Genomic DNA, 17,644 nt, shown 5'->3' on the forward strand with positions numbered 1-17,644 from the left:
TGGGATGGCCAGGGAGGATGAATCAGCTCTGCTGGCCGTGGCTGAGGCTGGGAGAAACTCCCAGAAAACAGAATTCTGCTGGAAGTCCACAGGGAGCTCTGGCAGCTGCCATCAGTGTTTGAGGAGCGGGCTGGGCGGGTTTGTGGGTGAGGGAAGGTGAGATGGGCTGGAGACAGAGCAGCACCTCAGACTCAGCCCCTCCCTGGCCCTGCTCTGCTCTCGGGGCAGATCATTTTAATAATTGGGTCTGGTGGCTCATCAGCAGCACTGCTCACAGCCTCGGGCTGAAATCACCACAGAACAGTCCTCTAAGAGCCTCTAAAGCCTTTAAATGCAAGATAAGGTTGGTGTGGTTGTGAAATGCTGAGCAGTAAATATTTTGCTTGTTTGCTTCTACTTAAAATTGAATCTTGGAGGATTTACATGCAAATTCTATCAAGTACCAATCTTTGTTCAGCCTTTGCTACGTCTTTTGTTTTTGTTTTTTTTTTTTCTTTCTCTCCTCATTAATTTGAAAGCACTTGGGAAAGGAAAAGAGCCAGTGTTTTCTAATTGGCTAACATAAAGGGAAATTGCTAAATCCATATGTGGGCACCAGACTGTGCTTTGTTTCTTAATGGGGCTAATTTTGCTGAGACCTGAGGGACCTGAGCATCACAAATCAGGTTGGCTGTGCAGGTATTTCAGTTTAAGGGGCTGGTTCAGTTCTCAGCTGTAGGGGCCCACCAAGGGGGCAGGAGTTACATCTGCCTACTTGAGGAAAACGTTTGAATTGCTGCTGGAATCCAGATTATTTTCTGTGATAAGAACATAAAGCTTTATACATTAGAAAATTTAATTTCTCCTGCCCAGATTTTCAGTCAGTCCCAAGAAAGCCAGAAGGAGTAAGTCCATTGCTGTGACTGAGATGCTATCACACAGTTATTTTTAAGATGAGTTGGACTTTCTTTGCCTTCTGTAAATATTACTGAGAATGAAATTTGTCACCTATTTGCAGTGAGACTGGTATCAAATACCTAACAAATTTCTGTCTCTTCTTCCAGCACCTGTGCTATTGCTAGAATCTATGTGGAGCTATGTGAACAAATAATGAAAATACATTTAAATATACATTTTCCCATTGCTTGAGTCAACCATTAATATATTGGTATACCTTAATATGTTTTGGTTTTATAATTTGAGTACTATCACTCTCCATTATATAATCACCCTTTCAAAGACCCCAAGGCATTTTTGAGCACTAGTTAAAGCTCCAGGCGTTTCTTTCTGCAAAAGAACTTTTAGTGATTTTACTTTAGATTCTGCCTATTAGAAATGAGTGGCCTAAGGTAACTCGGCATCCCTAGGAGAATGACAGATATGGTGCCTCTGTTGTGGGATTGGCTTATTTTGGGTAACAAACCTTCATCTGAATTCAGAGTTTTATCATCTTGGTATAACTACAGTGAGGAGTCCTATAGGTTATTCTTGACCAGTTGATCTGAAATACTCTGGTTTTTCTCATCACCACTGCTTCCACAAAGGATCCCTTGCCTCTTGATCTCTGCTGGTTTCTGACCTGCAGTTTGAGAAAGACAGTGCATTTAAAATAGCTAAAAATTTATTTCCAGCTCTTTTGCATTGGACAGGTCTTGGTCCTGTAGGAATATTTTGCCTTTAGTTCCCCTCTAGTTACCAGCATGAGAGCTCTCAGAGGAGCAGAGCTGACGGGAGCCCCTTGGAGCAGCTGGGAGCTCCTTGTGCCTGCTGCTGGGAGAGGGGAGGCTGGAGCAGCGAGGCACCAACCTGGCTGGAGTAGCTTTGCTCTTTACCTGTTCTGCTGGGGATTAAATGAGAACAGATTTTTGGCTCCGAGCATCTGCGCATAAATTCCGTCTGAATAGGAGGCGAGTTATGAAATGAGATCAGCTCTGAAAAGTAATTCTAACCACGGCTAATTTTTTTTTTTTTTAGAAAAAGGGATATAAATTGCTACCTTTTGAGCAGCCAAAGAAAATTAGGGGCTGGTGTAGGCTCTGAGATGTTGCCAGATTTTGTATTGATTGGTGTTAAGTCTGGTTTGCCTGAAAGGGTGTTTCAGAATGGGTGTGAATTTTCTGCATCCAGAGGATAAATGTAGCTTCAGCTGGGGTGAGGGCAGGTACAGAATGCTGTGCAACAGCTTCAGTTTGATCCACATCACCAACAGCCTCCTGTCTGAGCAGAGCAGGCTCTGCTGACCTTTCCTGCTCCTTGACTGTGTCTCCATCTGCATTTTCTGATGTGGGCACTGGCTGTGCTGGCATCTGTGCTCAGATGAGATGGGAGCAGTTACCAGGCTGTGCAGCTTTCCTCTGCTGCCTGGCTGGACTGCATCTGAGATCTGAACCAGGCATCTGGAGGAGAGATTGGGGTTTTTCTGTTTTCTGAGCTGAAGGATGACAGCTGAGGAGAGGGCACTAGAGGGCAAAAGTAAATACTGGTCGTGTAAGGAGGAAAACACAGTGACACCATCACGACAGATAGCTGTGTGTCATTGAGGGCAGTGCTCAGTGTGTGCCAGGAACCCTCTGCTGTGCTCCATGAGAGATGGCCTGGGACATTTCCCCAAGTGCTGTGTACACTGCTGGGGGCTCCCAGGCCACTTCAAAGCAGCGCTCTGAGCCAGGCAGGCCTGCAGAGCTACAGCACACTGCAGTGTCCTTTGAAAGGGGCTGCAAAGCTCCCACAGCTCTCCCTGCTGCAGGGAGCTGATGGCAGGAACTCGGCTCTCTGTGACTTTGTGGGATGTTGGACATGCTGTTTGTTCCCTCAGTTCTGGTCTCTTGACTCCAGAGTGAGGAGAGCAGCACACCTCTGCCTCTGGTAAGGGCTGCAAGGCTCTGGGGCTGGTTACTGCAGCCAGCCAGGGGCTGCCAGGGCATCCCAGGGTGTTGATCCCAGTCAGGACTGAGGTTCAGAGGGAATGTGTGATCTGCAGAGTGCCTCTGCTAGAGCTTGTTCTAATTAGTCATTTTTATGAGCTCCAGAGTCAGACAAAAATGAGGAGCCCTCCCCTTGTGTAGTTTCCTGTTTGCTGGGTGCATGTAAAAGAGATCTGGCCCTGATGTATGTTAATAATGAGCTGATAATGTAAGCCAGCTGAGAGATGTGGAGTTAGTCTGGTGTGCTGCCAAGCAGGAGGTGAAAGTTCAGGAACTGACTCATGTTGCCAAGACCTGGTCCTGTGGAGAAGGTCTGCTCATTAATAGATTGAGTTTCTCATTAGGGCTACAGAGCATATGCTTACAGCTTTTGGGTTGCAGGCTGAAACCCAATCCCAGTAAAAGCCTGCTGAACAGAGAGGCAGATTTACTGGTAAATAAAGGATTAAAGGAACACTTGGCAGGGTTGTTGGACTGGAAACCTGACTGGCCTTTGAAGATTTCTCCATATTGTAGGTCCTCCCTTTAAATTTATACCGAGAAGAGACGTGCTCTGCTCTTTACCGTGCAGCCCAGAGGGCAGGAGCTTTCCATAGTCTGCTCTGTCTCCAGCAAGGGTAGAAGGTGCTTCTGTCTGTCTTCTAAATCGATGCTTGATATTGCCTTTAAAGTTGTTAGCTCAGAGGAGCCTGGTGTAAACAAGGCTTCCCTCCCACACCCCCCTCACTCGGAGGCCTTGTCTGCACAGAGAACAAGGCTCTGCATTAGTTTTCAGAGCAAGCAGCTCAGCATTTACAGCATCTCTAAAACTACTCTTGTTCTCTTTGGTTTTTTGAATGAGAGTCTCCAGCAAACAGGCACCACTGCCTGCTTGGGTTACAGCCTGTGACGTTCATTACAGCTGGCCATGAATGGACTTCATACTTGGCTAAACAGCTTTAGCAAACTGAAATGCAGGCAGGTTCAAACAGACTTATAAAGGGAAAAAAATGCGTGTATAGCAGTCCAAAAGCCCTACAGCTGACAAGAGTGCTAATACAGCACTTTGGGAATTCAGGGTGGCATTAGCTTTTTATTTCTTTATTGAAGGAAAAATGATCCCTATGGAAGTTTTGGTTCTTGAATGTGGATGATGTAATGGCTCTTGTAGCACTCTGCCTTAGCTGGCAAGGGTTACCTGGGGAGACGTGGAGCCAAAAGGAGCTGCAGGAGAGGCACTGGAAGCTGGTCAGGATGATGAGTTTCCTTTTCTTGTCATGGAGTCATTGCTTTGTTGGCTAACGAAGGAGACTGAACTGCAGGAGTGGAGACAGCCTGAATTCTATCGAACCCCTCTTCCAGCAGAAGGGTTTCCTTTGCTCCTGCCTGCCCAGAAGCCACAGGCACCTTTAACCACTGCTGAAATCCTGTTGTCTAGCTCCAGCAGCCATGCTGGAGCACAGGGTCACTGCAGCCAGGTGTCTGACAGCAGCACAGCACACTTGGAGCAGGGAGAAGGTACCAGCCTGTGCCCAGCTCAGGCACCATGTGTCAGTCTGGAGACAGTTCAAGAGCTGCATTCACAGTTTATCCTGCAGGAACGAGCTGTGGTTGTGAGTGTATGCACAAATACATGTTTTACCTGTGCTTGTGCATGCAGCAATTTCCTTGTGATGGTACACACTTACTGCTGTTACACAAAGAACTGTATTATTTCTTTTGTGCCATTGAGAATGGAGTTAGAAAAAAAACCTTCTGTTCAAAGCCTCTATCGAATATCACAGACCAAGAAGTGGTTGTGGAGTCCACCAGGAACTGAAATTCACATCAGTGATGGAATTCCTGCAGCAGAGAGGCTGCTGGGGATGAGCAGCTGGGGTCCAGCTTGGCTCAGTGTGGATCGCAGTGGGTATGTGGGCAGGGTTTGTGTCAGCACAGCAGTGCCACAGCTCTGCCTGGCCCTGGGCAGGGTTTGTGTCAGCACAGCAGTGCCACAGCTCTGCCTGGCCCTGGGCAGGGTTTGTGTCAGCACAGCAGTGCCACAGCTCTGCCTGGCCCTGGGCAGGGTTTGTGTCAGCACAGCAGTGCCACAGCTCTGCCTGGCCCTGGGCAGGGTTTGTGTCAGCACAGCAGTGCCACAGCTCTGCCTGGCCCTGGGCACGGAGTCACAGCCAGGTGACAATGGGGACAGCCTGGCCCCACAGCCCCCTCAGCCCTGGCTGTGCCTTGGCGTGCCAGCCCCTTGCTGGCAGTGAACTCCTGGTGAAATCAGCTGTAATTCAGCTTCACCCCAGCCCCTGCTCCAGGCTCTGGCAGCAGAGCTGCTGTGGCTGCAGCAAAGCCAGCAGGGTGTGAGTGCTGCTGGGGTGAGGGGACAGCAGACATTGCATTGAGACATCTCTGGCCAGACACATCCGTCCCTTAGAGGGCAGATAAAAACACTCCTAATGCTTAATAACAGAAATTTGCAGGAGATCTTATGTAAACACATTCAGTGAGCCCTCATTAATTTCCCTTTGGAGCCAGGCTGAATGAAAATGAGCTTCAAAGAAAGGAAGAAATTAAATTTGTTGTTAAGGACTGCACATGTTGGAAAAATTGTAGGAGGCACTGTGTGTTTTTAGCTGTGTGAAGTAGGGATCTGTGGCAGGGACGTGGGGGAGGAGGAAGGTTTGGAAGTTATATTAGGAAAGGATAAAAATAGGGCTTACAAAATGTATAGCAGGGCTCTATTGCATTGATTTGCAGGGAGCTCTCAGTGATTCTTGAGCACAACAGCACTTTAGGAGCACGACACATTCAACCTCTTAAAAAGATGGTGCAAGTCATTTGCTCTGTGCAGTTCTGTGGTGCTCAGCATAACAAACTGGCATCCATCGTTGTCATTTGTCTTTGCCAATGACTTTAAGGACGCTTGAGAAGCAGCAGGAAGGTAGGATTCTGCTTTCCACCCACCCCAGAAAATAGAGAATTACTCTGATGTACCTTGAGAGCTGCACAGCTTTGCCTCTGGCATTAATGCCCTCCCTGAAGCTGCAGCAGGCTCTGCTTTGAACATAAATGGATCCAGGTTCTTGTCTTCATCTGAGGCAAGCCTTTATCTCTGGCTTCTGAATGTGCTCCTTTTGTGTAAACATCATCTTGGGAAGCAGGACTTGGTCCCATTGGCTTCTGCCTCCTCATTCCAGAGCTGGAATTGCCAGAAGTGTTCTCCCAGGCACTTTCCTCAGGGATGGCACTGATGGAGTGTTTTGGTTTGGCCCTTCCTGGGCAGGTTATAGCAAGGCATTAGAGCAAATAAAAGAGACTTTAGAGAGAGACTTCTCAATCATTTCTCTGCCTTAAAAACAGAATTAAAACCACGTGTTCATCATTCTTCTGCTGCATTTTCTCACTGTGATTTAGCATTCTGTCAGGTCTGCTTGTGTTCCTCTGGAAGATTCCCTCTTCTGGATCTCATTTTCCCTTTTGTAGTTTTGCCTTTCCCCTTCTCACTGCCAACACCACAAGCACTTTGTTCTCCCTGGCATTTCTGGCCCCGCTCAGGTTTCTGGTGTGGGTGAGGTGGGAAGAGGGGGTGCCAGAAGGGCTGAGGCTGGGGTTTGAGGAGCCCCTTCCCTCCTGCCTCTGCTCCTCAGTACCAGGGCTCACCAAACCCAGGGGAGAGCTGGGCTGCTCCCACAAAGCTTCTGAGCCAGGACAGGATACTTGAGAGCCAGAATTTGGGGTCTGGGGAGTAGCTGCTCACCCCAGGAGCCACAGTGGCCTTTGCTCTCTTAGCAGCAGCCAGGGCTCTTTAAACACAGCCCTTGGAGGTGCTGGGAGCACAAAGACACCAGCGCTCCAGCCATCCCTTTTGATTAATCCCTGGGAAAGGAGGTGTTTAACCAGATAAATTTCCGCTTGGTTTCTGTCCTGCTGCTCCTCTGGAATGATGAGTTGCTTTGTGCTCTGTGACAAAGAATTGCTTGGAGGTTAAAGGTGATGCTGAGTTCATTTCCCCAACAGGCAGGGCTGTCCCCCACCCCCTCAGCCTCCTTTCTCAATTAATCTTCTCATAAATCCTCATTGCATCTTTGAAATGGAGATGATTAGCAGGGTTGTAGTCAGGATATTGGGATATCCTGGCATGGTTTAAATCACAGTTTGCATACAAGCAACTGTTTAATACATGCAAGTATTAAAAATGTGCATGCATTGCATCTGTTAGTGTTCCAAATTCCTTCATGAAGAAGAGGGGAAAGGAAAGAAGGATAACTGGCTGCTTTGCTCTTAAATTAAATTTTCACATAAATAATAAACTTTTTTTTTTTCAAGAAGCAATTAAAAGATATTTTTGGTGGTGGGCCATTGCTGGTATAGCACATGGTGGTTTTTCTGTCTTCTATGAAACTTTATTGATTTATACCAGTGGTGAGGCTTTCCTGAGAGTGGAATTCTGCAACAGTGAATGCTGATCCAAGTCAGTATTTCCAGGGCCTTTTATTCTCCATGATTTAGATGTTTTACACCGAATTTGCAGATTCCAGGAGCCGCCAGGCAGCGGAGGTTGAGGCTCTTGGTTCCCACTCGGAAAAGCTGACAGACTAAAGTCTAATCTTGGCAGCATTTGCTGCCTTGCCTTGCCTTGCCAAGTCCCATCCATCAGCAGCAAGGCTCTTGCATCCTCTTACCTTCCGTGCCCTGGTGCTTTCCCCTGCTGCCCACGCAGTGCCCTGTCCCTGCTCCTGCTCCTTTCTGTGCTTGGCTTTGGTAGAACCTTCTGGAAAACTCAGCTTCACTGCCTCAGTTCCCTGCCTGGGTAATGGGAAAAATGATTGCAGCTGTTGGGTGTTGAGTTGCTGAGGTGGGATGAGAGGTCAGAAGGGGTTTATTCCCAGCAGAGCCCAGGACCCTGGCAATACCAGCCCTGAGAAGTGAGTTCCAGTTAGGAAGGTATCAAGATGTGTGCTACAAGTGTATTACAGAGCCCAGGGAAAGCCTGGCTCAGGTCTGATTGCAAGAAACCCCTTTTTGCTTTTCAGCCTTGGCATTGCTCACTGCCAGGTTCTACCTGGCTCTTTGAGTAATGTCCCTTGTACCTGTGTAATGCAGAGCCCAGTGCAGGCTGGGTCTCAGTCTGGGATATGTGACATAAAGTCCTTTAGGTGAGATAAAGTCCTGTTGTTCATGTTGCTGGCTGGCTTTATTTTTCATTAGTACCTGTTTGCAAGACAAAAATGCTCTTTTTCTTTCTGGATGGTAAGGGGAGAAACATTGTGATTCATTTCCTGGGTCCTCTGTGTCCTCCTACACTTCTGCAGCTGAAAGCTTCAGCCTGTGCAGGTCTGAGCTCTTTGGTGCTCTTGGTTCTTGTTGGTTTTCGTGGCAGTCAAGAGTGCTGAGCAAATTGCCCCATTCAGGCTCTAGGACTCTAATCTCTCTTTAAACAAGGAGCTGTGCAAAGCAATTCAGTGTCTAAACAGAGGAGTGAGTGCCTATCAGCATCTGACAGGGACTTAAACAGCAGAGCAAAGCACTGAGCTATTAAAAACTGGAGAAGGAGATACAGGACAAGGAATTGATTCATTGCCAAGGCCAGAACTTGTTCAAGTTTGTAACTTACATCTTGCATGTTCCCATTTTTATGACACTTGAGAACTTCAAAAAAACCCAAACCCAACTAACTGTGATATTCGTGTATTTCAATCATTATGGCATTCTGGCCAAACTTTAAAATGTTGGGCAGGCTTTGGTGAGCCATCCTGTAAGGCTAAATTTGATACATCCCCTGCAGAGAAATGTGTTTCATAGAATTGTACTGCCATGAAAATTAGATTTCTTCAGTGGATGAGCAGTCCAGGTCTCTGAAAAGGTGCTGCTGAAGGTAGAAAATACTGACCCCACTGTCTGCTTTCCCCCCTTTCTGGGACTGCCACTGGGTTGTTTCTGCTTGCTTTAAAGCCCAGAAACCCCCCCAGACAGACAATGTTTTACTTGGCCTTTTGTGTGATGAACTCCACGTGGTTTTGACTCGCAGGTCAGTCAAACTGAACGATGGCTGCTCTCATTTCCATTTCCCTGCCAGAGAACCGGGGCTGCAGAGGTTTCCTGTGCCTGCCATGAGTCTGTGATGGAGCTGGCAATGAACTCCAGTGTCCTAAATGCTCCTCTTCTCTCCAGCTATCAGACAGGACAGGCTGAGGTCCTCTTTGCTTTGTCCTTGCTGTGCTGGCACAATGGATGGCTGCAGGATGCATGGGGTGTGCCACAATGGGGCCAGCAGGATCCATGGGGTGTGCCACAGTGGGGCCAGCAGGATCCATGGGGTGTGCCACAGTGGGGTGTGCCACAATGGGGCCAGCAGGATCCATGGGGTGTGCCACAGTGGGGTGTGCCACAATGGGGCCAGCAGGATCCATGGGGTGTGCCACAGTGGGGCCAGCAGGATGCATGGGATGTGCCACAGTGGGGCCAGCAGGATGCACGGGGTGTGCCACAATGGGGCCAGCAGGATGCATGGGGTGTGCCACAATGGGGCCAGCAGGATCCATGGGGTGTGCCACAATGGGGTGTGCACAATGGGTGGCTGCAGGATCCATGGGGTGTGCCACAATGGGGCCAGCAGGATGCATGGGGTGTGCCACAATGGGGTGTGCCACAATGGGGCCAGCAGGATCCACGGGGTGTGCCACAATGGGGTGTGCCACAATGGGGCCAGCAGGATCCATGGGGTGTGCCACAGTGGGGCCAGCAGGATCCATGGGGTGTGCCACAATGGGGTGTGCCACAATGGGGCCAGCAGGATCCATGGGGTGTGCCACAATCCCTGCAGCCCTGCTTGCCTCAAAGGCCAGCGTGTGACATTTTGCCCACCGTGTGCTGCTCACAGGACTCTGACATTTACAGCCTCTGGCCAGCACAAAACCTGAACAGTGTCTGTATAGAAGTTTTCCAAACCTTTTCTCTTAACAAAAGCTTTCATCAGTGGAAATTGGAGGTTCCAGGTATTTATCCTTTGATTCCACGCAGCAAAGTGGCTTAAATAGGTCAGATGGCCTCGGCAGTGGAGACAATTGGGAATGGCAGCCCTGGGAGGGGGAATGATTCTGGAAATCTTCACTGACCTTTGCATGTACACTGTTGTTTTACAGACTCTTAAGGTCATCAGCCAGTCTGAGAAAACCATTTATAGATTTCAGTCCTGAATGCCAGGCAGCCTTTGACTAACAGAGCTCTGTGAGTAGCGGGTCAGAGAGAAGACAGGCCTGTAATAAAAGGATATCTTGGTATTTTGGCAGCCAAAGGGGGGCATGTACAGAGCTGCAAAAAGCATTGGAGGCTGTTATTAAAATATTGGAAATGCCTTTCTGATGTGCAGTTTTCTGAGAGTTCTGTGTTTCCAAAATAGACTTTAAAGCTTCCCTTTCCTGTTGGTGAAAAGGCTGTGCCTCACAAGCAGCTATTTGTGGTTTATACACGTGTCTGTTGTGTTGGTAATCCTGAGGAAAATGGAACAACCTGACAGATGTTGGATAAGGCTTTAGAATGCAGAGGTCTAATCCTGGCTTCTAATCGATGCAGCTGTAACAAGGAGTTTTACATGTGCTTAATGGCAGTGCTCTGGCCGGGCTGCACTCAGTGATCGTCACCCTGTTAACTCTGGGGCAGTTCCCTGGCAATGAGCTCTAGCATCTGGCCATGCTCTGTTTGAAATGCTTTTTATCCCCTTGGCATTCCCATCGTTTAGTTTTGGTGGCCATGCCATTGTTCTGTGTTTTCAAGGAGTGCAGAGGTTGCTGGTGTACCTTTGTTCAGTCCTTGCTTTAGGTGCTTGTCGTGTTCTGACAGCTCTGAAATGCCACTGTGCTGCCTCTGCTGGAGAAGAATGGGGCAAATGTTCACTTCTGTACTAAATCCAGGACTGGCTGTAGGACTTCAGTGCAGGTTTGATCTGTGGGAATGTACAAAGGATAAATTCATTAAGGATATACTCTCAAAATGTGAGAGAAGTCTATTTAATAGAATATTATTGCAGTTTTTCATTTAACAATATACTGAATGAATGAAGTTAATATCTCCCACTGAAATAAAATAGGAAATTTGTTCACAATAACTGATTATAATATAATGTCTCCCAAAAAATCTTTGAACTCTGATCTAGGCTAAATAAGACTGTGTCTATATCTGGGATTAAAATATGTCTGGTAAGCAACCAGACTCCCTACTCCCATGGATGTGAATAGGAATATCTCATTTCAGGTCAGTCTGCAAAACCCTGCAGGTACAAACCTATCCTTGGACTTCAGCTTGCAGTTTAGGGAATCTGGATTAAAAAAAACCTCCTAAAATAATTTTGTTAGCATTAATTTTGTTTGATGAAATTGCCCTCACCAGGTGCTCACAGAACATTGGGTAATAGGCTGCAATTTCCCTCACATGTTTGCTCTGTGGATTTCTTGGCCAGATTCGTTTGCAGAGCTTATTTTTAACTTGACAAATTGGTCATCATAAGCATTTGACACTTGACATTGCCTGTGTGCAATTGGTCCCAGAGTCCCTGTGGTCGCTCAGAGGGTGGGGAGGCAGCTCTGGTGGGCACCCGGGAGGAGCTGGGGCTCCTGCAGGTCCCCTGCCCCAGCTGATGTTAGGAATGCTCACAGAGCTGCAGCTTTCAAGCCAGAGGGGAGTGAGAGTCTGAGCTGTGCCTATCAGGGGGGAATCAGTCTGGACATGAAGACATGGCTGAGCCTCTGCTCCCTTTGTTGCTGTATTTTATCAACCTCACAGTCCAAAATCTGTTCCGTATCCTCAATCTGAGCTTGTTTGGTTTAAGATTCCACTCAGCCTTTCCATCAGCAAAGCCTCCTATTTCTAGAAGGCAAGAAAAGGGAGCTTGGAGGGGATGAGAGCACAGCTAAGGTCATCCTGAGGTCTAAGTGAATGTATTTGCTGAGCTCTAGTTCTGAGCAAAACATTGCTACAAAGATTTCATACGCTGTGAAGTCCTTAAATGTGACTGAGTGTGGTGCTGGCACAGAAAATTAAGGGAAAATGAACCAGCAAACAGAGCTGTTGACATTTTGGGTGAAGGAAACATTTGTGCTGATTGAAGTGAATCTTCCCTATTTCCATTCTGCTGTGCAGTTCCTGAGCTGGAATATGTGATTTGCTCTGCAGGAGCAGGACAGGTTTGTAGGGGAAGATGGAGTCAGAAGAGAATCCAAGGTTGGGATTTTGTGAGGGCATGGTTTGTGTCAGAGGCTCATCTGGGTGCAGGGGCAGGTGGGAATGGGTGTCCATGGAAGGAACAGGGATGATAATTTACAGCATTTGCAGGGTTTTAGGTGATGGTGGTGCTGTGAATAACATTAGGTGGGGTTTATTTCTTAAAACTCTGGTGGCATGGAAGTGGAACAAAAATTAAAATCAGTGTGGTGCAGCATTCAATGATAGCTAGGTTCAGGAATAGAGGAAAGGTGGTTGGAAAAAGGAGGGAGAAGATCCTGCCTTAAAAGTTACAGAATTCTTGGTGGGAGCTGCAGCTGTGCTGGGGTTCCAGGAGGACACACAGGCACTGGAATCTCTTCAGCTCTTTTCCCCTGGCCTGTGTCCTGCAAGGACAATTATAAATGTGCCTCTGAGGGCCGGACAAGGTGCAGGAAGGCTTCTCACATCACTCCCCCTTTGCATGGGCACGTGTCTTCTGCTCCTCACCGGCTTCCCTGGCCCAGAACCTCCTGACTGAGGGCACAGGCAGATGGTTGCCTTGAAGGCTGAGTGGCTCATCCAGCGTCAGGCACTGAAGATCTGTGGCCATTGGCCAGTAATCTCCCACCCACGAGCTAAACCCTTCATTCCCTGCCCAACAGAAAGTCACTTCAAACCAACCTCATAAAATAACAACTCCAAGATATTAAGCTTTTATGACTGTTCCAGTGAATCCAGCTCCACGTGAAATACCCCCAAAGAAAATTCCTCTTATGCTGAAATCCAAGAACTAATAATAATACTACAGATCAGAAGCCACTGTTTCCCATCCAATGAGCTCACTGGGTTGCAGGAATTTGAGCTGCTCTGTCACACTGGAGCCAGTGATGTGCTTAGCAGATGCCTGCTTGGGTTCAGATGAAGTGCTGCACAGGCATATGATGCCAGAAGAAGGATTAAAAAGTCACCAGGCTGTTACAAAGAAGAAATAATTAATTGTAAGCCTTTGCTTTTGTTCTTGGCTAGTACTGGCTTTGTTTGATGGTTGTTAACCTTTTCCATGCAGGACTTCATCTCTGGGCAGCTGTGACTCCTGTTGGGTGATGGAAAGGGGTGTAAAGCATTTTAAAATGCAGAAATCTGTTCCGGAGCACCTGAAAGCACTGACAGGCAGAGCTGCTTTTTAAAAGTTAGTTTTTCAGGTCGAAAAAGTAAACACCGCTTAATGGTTATTTAAAATAATAACTTGTGCTGTGAAACTCAGGAAAACCCATGGCATCTTGTTTAAATAGATTCTCTGATAAATTAAAGAACTTTGAAACGGAGCTGATTAAGCATACAAAAGTGTTCTCTGGAAATGCAGGTAATTAATTATACCAGGATGTGAAAGTTATTGGGTAGAGATGAAGAGAATAGAACAAGTCCCTTAAGTGATGGCCTGCAGTTGCTGATGCATGGTGTTGGTATTCTAAAAATAAAATGGACAATTTTAGCTACCAATTTTATCAGTAAAAGGCTTAAAGTGCTTAAATAAATTGTCTAAAGTACAGCCTTCAGTATAGAAATATAGGAATCCATTACGTATGGTATGAAAGTGGGTGGAAATCTTTTGACTGCAATAAAAAAAAAAAGTGAGGCTTTTTTCCTTTCTGCTGTCAGTCTGGCCACATGGGTTTTGCTGTTTGTGTTCAGCTTCTTAAGGCAGAAGTTGCATGACTGTTTTTTCTTAATATTGGGCCAAGTCCTGCATACCTCATGCATGTGACTAACCCAGGATAAATGAAGTGCCTGCAAAAATGAGCCCACTGTCTGTCTGAGGGTAATGTGCTGCAGCAAAAGTCCTGGGAATTGCACAAAAACAGCTGCTAAGCCTCTAGCTTAGATCCTGACCAGCAACCCTTTGGAATCACAGGACTTCACTCATCTCTGCAGCCTGCTGAGTTTGTTTCTGATTTGTGTGGCTCCTGTGGAAGGCAGGGATTCCCTCAGGAGCAGTGGGGCCGTGTCTGGAGAATCCCTGGTCGTGGAAAAACCTTTCAGAAAACTTGTGAGCTTAAACCAGTTCATGCTTTCCTTCACCAAGAGTTCCTGTGCCTCCCCTAAGCCCAGCCCTGCCCTCTGGCAGCACGGCTGAGCAGCAGGACACCTAAGAAAGAAATTCTCACCAGTCACCGAGTCAGACTCAGGAGCCAAACTGGCCCCCAAGGAATTCTTGTCCAGCAAGCCAGGTGTTTTCATTGAAAACCATGGTGGCATCTGTCCCAGAGGATGTCGGTGGCTGCTTTTTGCACAGGGCTGCAGGGAGGTGAGCACATCCCAGCAGGCTCATCCAGGGTGGGTGAAGGGGCTTGGAGAGGAAGCTCCAAAGAAATCTGTAGGTTTTTCCTCTTCCCTTGAAAGGTCCGTGGTCCAAAGTGGATCTCCCTTGTGTTCCTTTCAGAAGTGTTAGACTACCTGGGGATGGAATCCTGACAGACTCAGGTGAGGGAAATCAATCAGCTCAGGAGGTGGCATTTGTAACATCTTTTCCAGCAGAATTGAACTGTGTGCCAAGGACTGGAGACTTGCAGGGCTGTAACAGTGGGCTAAACTGATGTTTTATGTTTTAAATGTGATTCTGCCTGACAGAGAGGGTGTTGTGCTGCTAATTCACTGTTTCTCTTCCTTTTTTTACCTTTTCATTTTGATTTGTTTAAATTTCTGTCCAGTCATGGCAGTTTGCTCAGTTAGGAGAACAGTTCCATGGTGGTTCATGAATTAAACATGAGTGAACACAACTCCTTATTTCAAATTTATGGCTGCTGTCCTTTGAGAGTTCTGATTTCCCCCTCCTCTACATTTGTCTCCTTCTTTTCTTAGTTACCTCACACCTGCCTCCCCAAGCTCTTCATTCCCTGCACTCTGGCACTGCACACTCCACAGGACTGCAGTGGGGCTGTCTGTCAGCAGCCATTTGGTGTCACGACAGGTATCGATTGTTTACTCCTTACTTGAAAACATTTAATTAAATCTGACTGCATAATTAGCACGTTAGCAGCCAGACATGCCAGGGCAGCAAATGTGACTTGCAGAACTCCCCAGGCTGCAGCCCTTTGTGAGGGAGGTGGTAAAGCAGTGTCTCTGTGGGCTGTTTTGGGATCCTCAGGTGTTCTGAGGTCCAGATGAATCTCTGCATTCTGTGTTGTCCTTGTGGTTACTTTTATTCTTTAAAAAGCTGAACCTACACAGAACCTTAACTCCTCATTCTGCTGGGATTCCCTTAGAGCCCTCAGCTGAGGGCAAGCTCTGTTTTTTCAATACTCAGGAAGTCCAGCACTAGATGCACTTACCTTTTGTATCTGTGGCAAATCCCTTCAGCAGGGGTTAAGGAGAGGGGTTGTAAGCTGTATGACATAATCAACGTGTATTTGAACTCTTCTCCACTGTTATCTACCCTAATTTAGACAATACATTTTGCTTTTCAGCAATTTGTTGTTAATTTTAACAGGAAAACATTTAGATCAAAAGGGATCTGATGTTCAGCTGAAACTTGAAATTGGCCAGCACATGCTGGTTCTCTCTGTGTGCATCTTAGATATTTGTACTTGCTGAAATACTTCTGGGTTGTGATGTCCATCTGCATTTAAAGAACGTAGGAAATTTTTACCACAGAGATGTGGACTCTAGTACCAGGAACAATAATACAAGAGCAAGGTTACTGACAGAGAGAGTGAAATGGTTTTGTGTGTGTGTGTGTGTCCTGAGAAAAGCAGTTTCTTTGCACCTGGAAGGGAAGCTCCCTTTGATCCTGCAGGGCTGGTGACTGGCAGCCCTGGGGCTGTTGGTCATTGGGCTCTCCCAACATGCTGCATTTTATTTTCTTTTGCAAACATAGTACAGAAAAGAATTATCTATATCTAAACATGTCAATGTTCTTTGCATGGAATAATGCCTGTCCCTAACTAAACACTGAAGTTGTGCTCAGTGTCCCTTTGACTCCATAAGCAGACTTGGTCTAACTCACCTTTTCTTTTATTAGTGACAGAGTGCCGAGGGGTCTTGGACAATAATCAGCGATTTTCTTCATTACCAACGTACCTACCTGTGAGCTACCGGCTCTTCAACGCCGAGACGTCTTTCTTCCTCAAAGAAGCCAACCAGGACTTCATGAGAAATTCCAGTTTGCAGTCCAGGGTGGAGTCCTTCTTCCCCTACAAAGCCAAGAGGCCGCCCGTGTTAAACGCCAGCTACGGACCCTTCTCGGTGGAGCAAGCAGTGCCCCAGGACCTCCTGCTGACTTCCAGCTCTTTTGGATCCGCCAACAAGTTCACCTACAACTGGAAGCTGCAGGCCTACATCCTGAGCAGCAAGATCTACCTGAGCAAGCCCCGGGTGCAGGTGCTGTTCTACATCGTGGGCAGGGACTGGGACGAGTACAGCCCCGCGGAGCGGCTGCCCTGCCTGCGCGTGTTCGCCTTCCGCGAGACGCGCGAGGTGCGCGGCAGCTGCCGCCTGCGGGGGGACCTGGGGCTCTGCGTGGCGCAGCTGGAGCTGCTGCCCAGCTGGTTCAACCCTCCCACGGTGCTCACGGGCCGGAAGAAGCCAGCGGAGCAGCTGGAGGGGAGCCCTGTGGAGCTTTACTACACGGTGCAGCCCGGGGACGAGAAGGGCGAGTGCACGGCCGAGGATCTCCGCAAGGGCAACGCCATCCGGCCCGGGAAGGATGGTGTGGATGAAAGCATGTCCCACCTGCAGAGGATTGGCTCTGTCAGCCTCTACCGTGGCCAGGAGGCCTCCCAGCTCACGGAGCTGCGGCTGGACAGCAACGTTGTGGTGTGGCTGCCCTCCAAGCCCGTCAAGCAAGGCGAGGTTGTGAATGTTTACGTGACAATTGCCAACAATTCCACCGTGGATCAGTTCATCCTCAGGTAAGGAGGTTGGCCGGGCGTGGTTCTGGCGCACAAAGACGTTGGGGGTGTGGGATGGATCTCGGCTGATTTGAAGCTGATCCCCACTGAAGGTTGCTCCTAGTCACTGAAATACCTTATTTTCCTCTTTGCACGCTGTGAGGAGGATTGAAAGCCCCGGTCACAGGGAGGTTTTCAGCATGTCTGCAGTGCCGTTTATCACAGGCCCACGGTGTGCAGCAAGGTACAAAAGTGCTGCTTTAGCAGGGCTGTTTCTGTGCTGTGACAGACAGCCAGGCATCAGGAAACTTCTCTGCTTTATGGCGCTTTTAAAATCAGGTTTTTATTGCGCAGGCATGGAGTTTGAATGTAGAAAAACTTCAATTACCCGCTTTTCTGTAAGTGCTCTGGCAGAGCTTGCCTCTCCCACACACAGAGTGGTTTTGTTAGGAGAGCTCTGTAGGGAGGGTTTAACTATCCACTTGCAGTTAAGCGGTGTTTGTCTTTGGCAGCACATTTGTCCTTTAAATAAAGCCCAAGGTGTTTGATATTGCTGCTGCCTGTAAGGGACTGTTAGAAGTGAGTGCCATTATTTTGGACAGGAGTGGGAACACAGGAGCTGCCTTACTGGGTCAGATCACTTCCCTTTTATTTTCATTTTTAGCCGTTTCCCTACCGATCAGATGA

The 17,644-nt window shown here is 47.7% G+C and overlaps 1 protein-coding gene across 1 annotated transcript in view; it reads left to right on the forward strand.

The window, feature by feature from the left end:
• The window catches only part of TMEM132C (transmembrane protein 132C), a 169,999-nt gene that overhangs the window by 38,490 nt on the left and 113,865 nt on the right, over nt 1-17,644 (forward strand). Inside the window, exon 2 of the mRNA XM_066562430.1 lies at nt 16,090-16,978. Within this exon, the coding sequence (XP_066418527.1) occupies nt 16,090-16,978 (889 nt within the window). The remainder of the gene's footprint in view (nt 1-16,089; nt 16,979-17,644) is intronic.

This window comes from Molothrus aeneus, chromosome 18, assembly GCF_037042795.1.
Source record: "Molothrus aeneus isolate 106 chromosome 18, BPBGC_Maene_1.0, whole genome shotgun sequence".
Classification (NCBI taxonomy): domain Eukaryota; kingdom Metazoa; phylum Chordata; class Aves; order Passeriformes; family Icteridae; genus Molothrus; species Molothrus aeneus.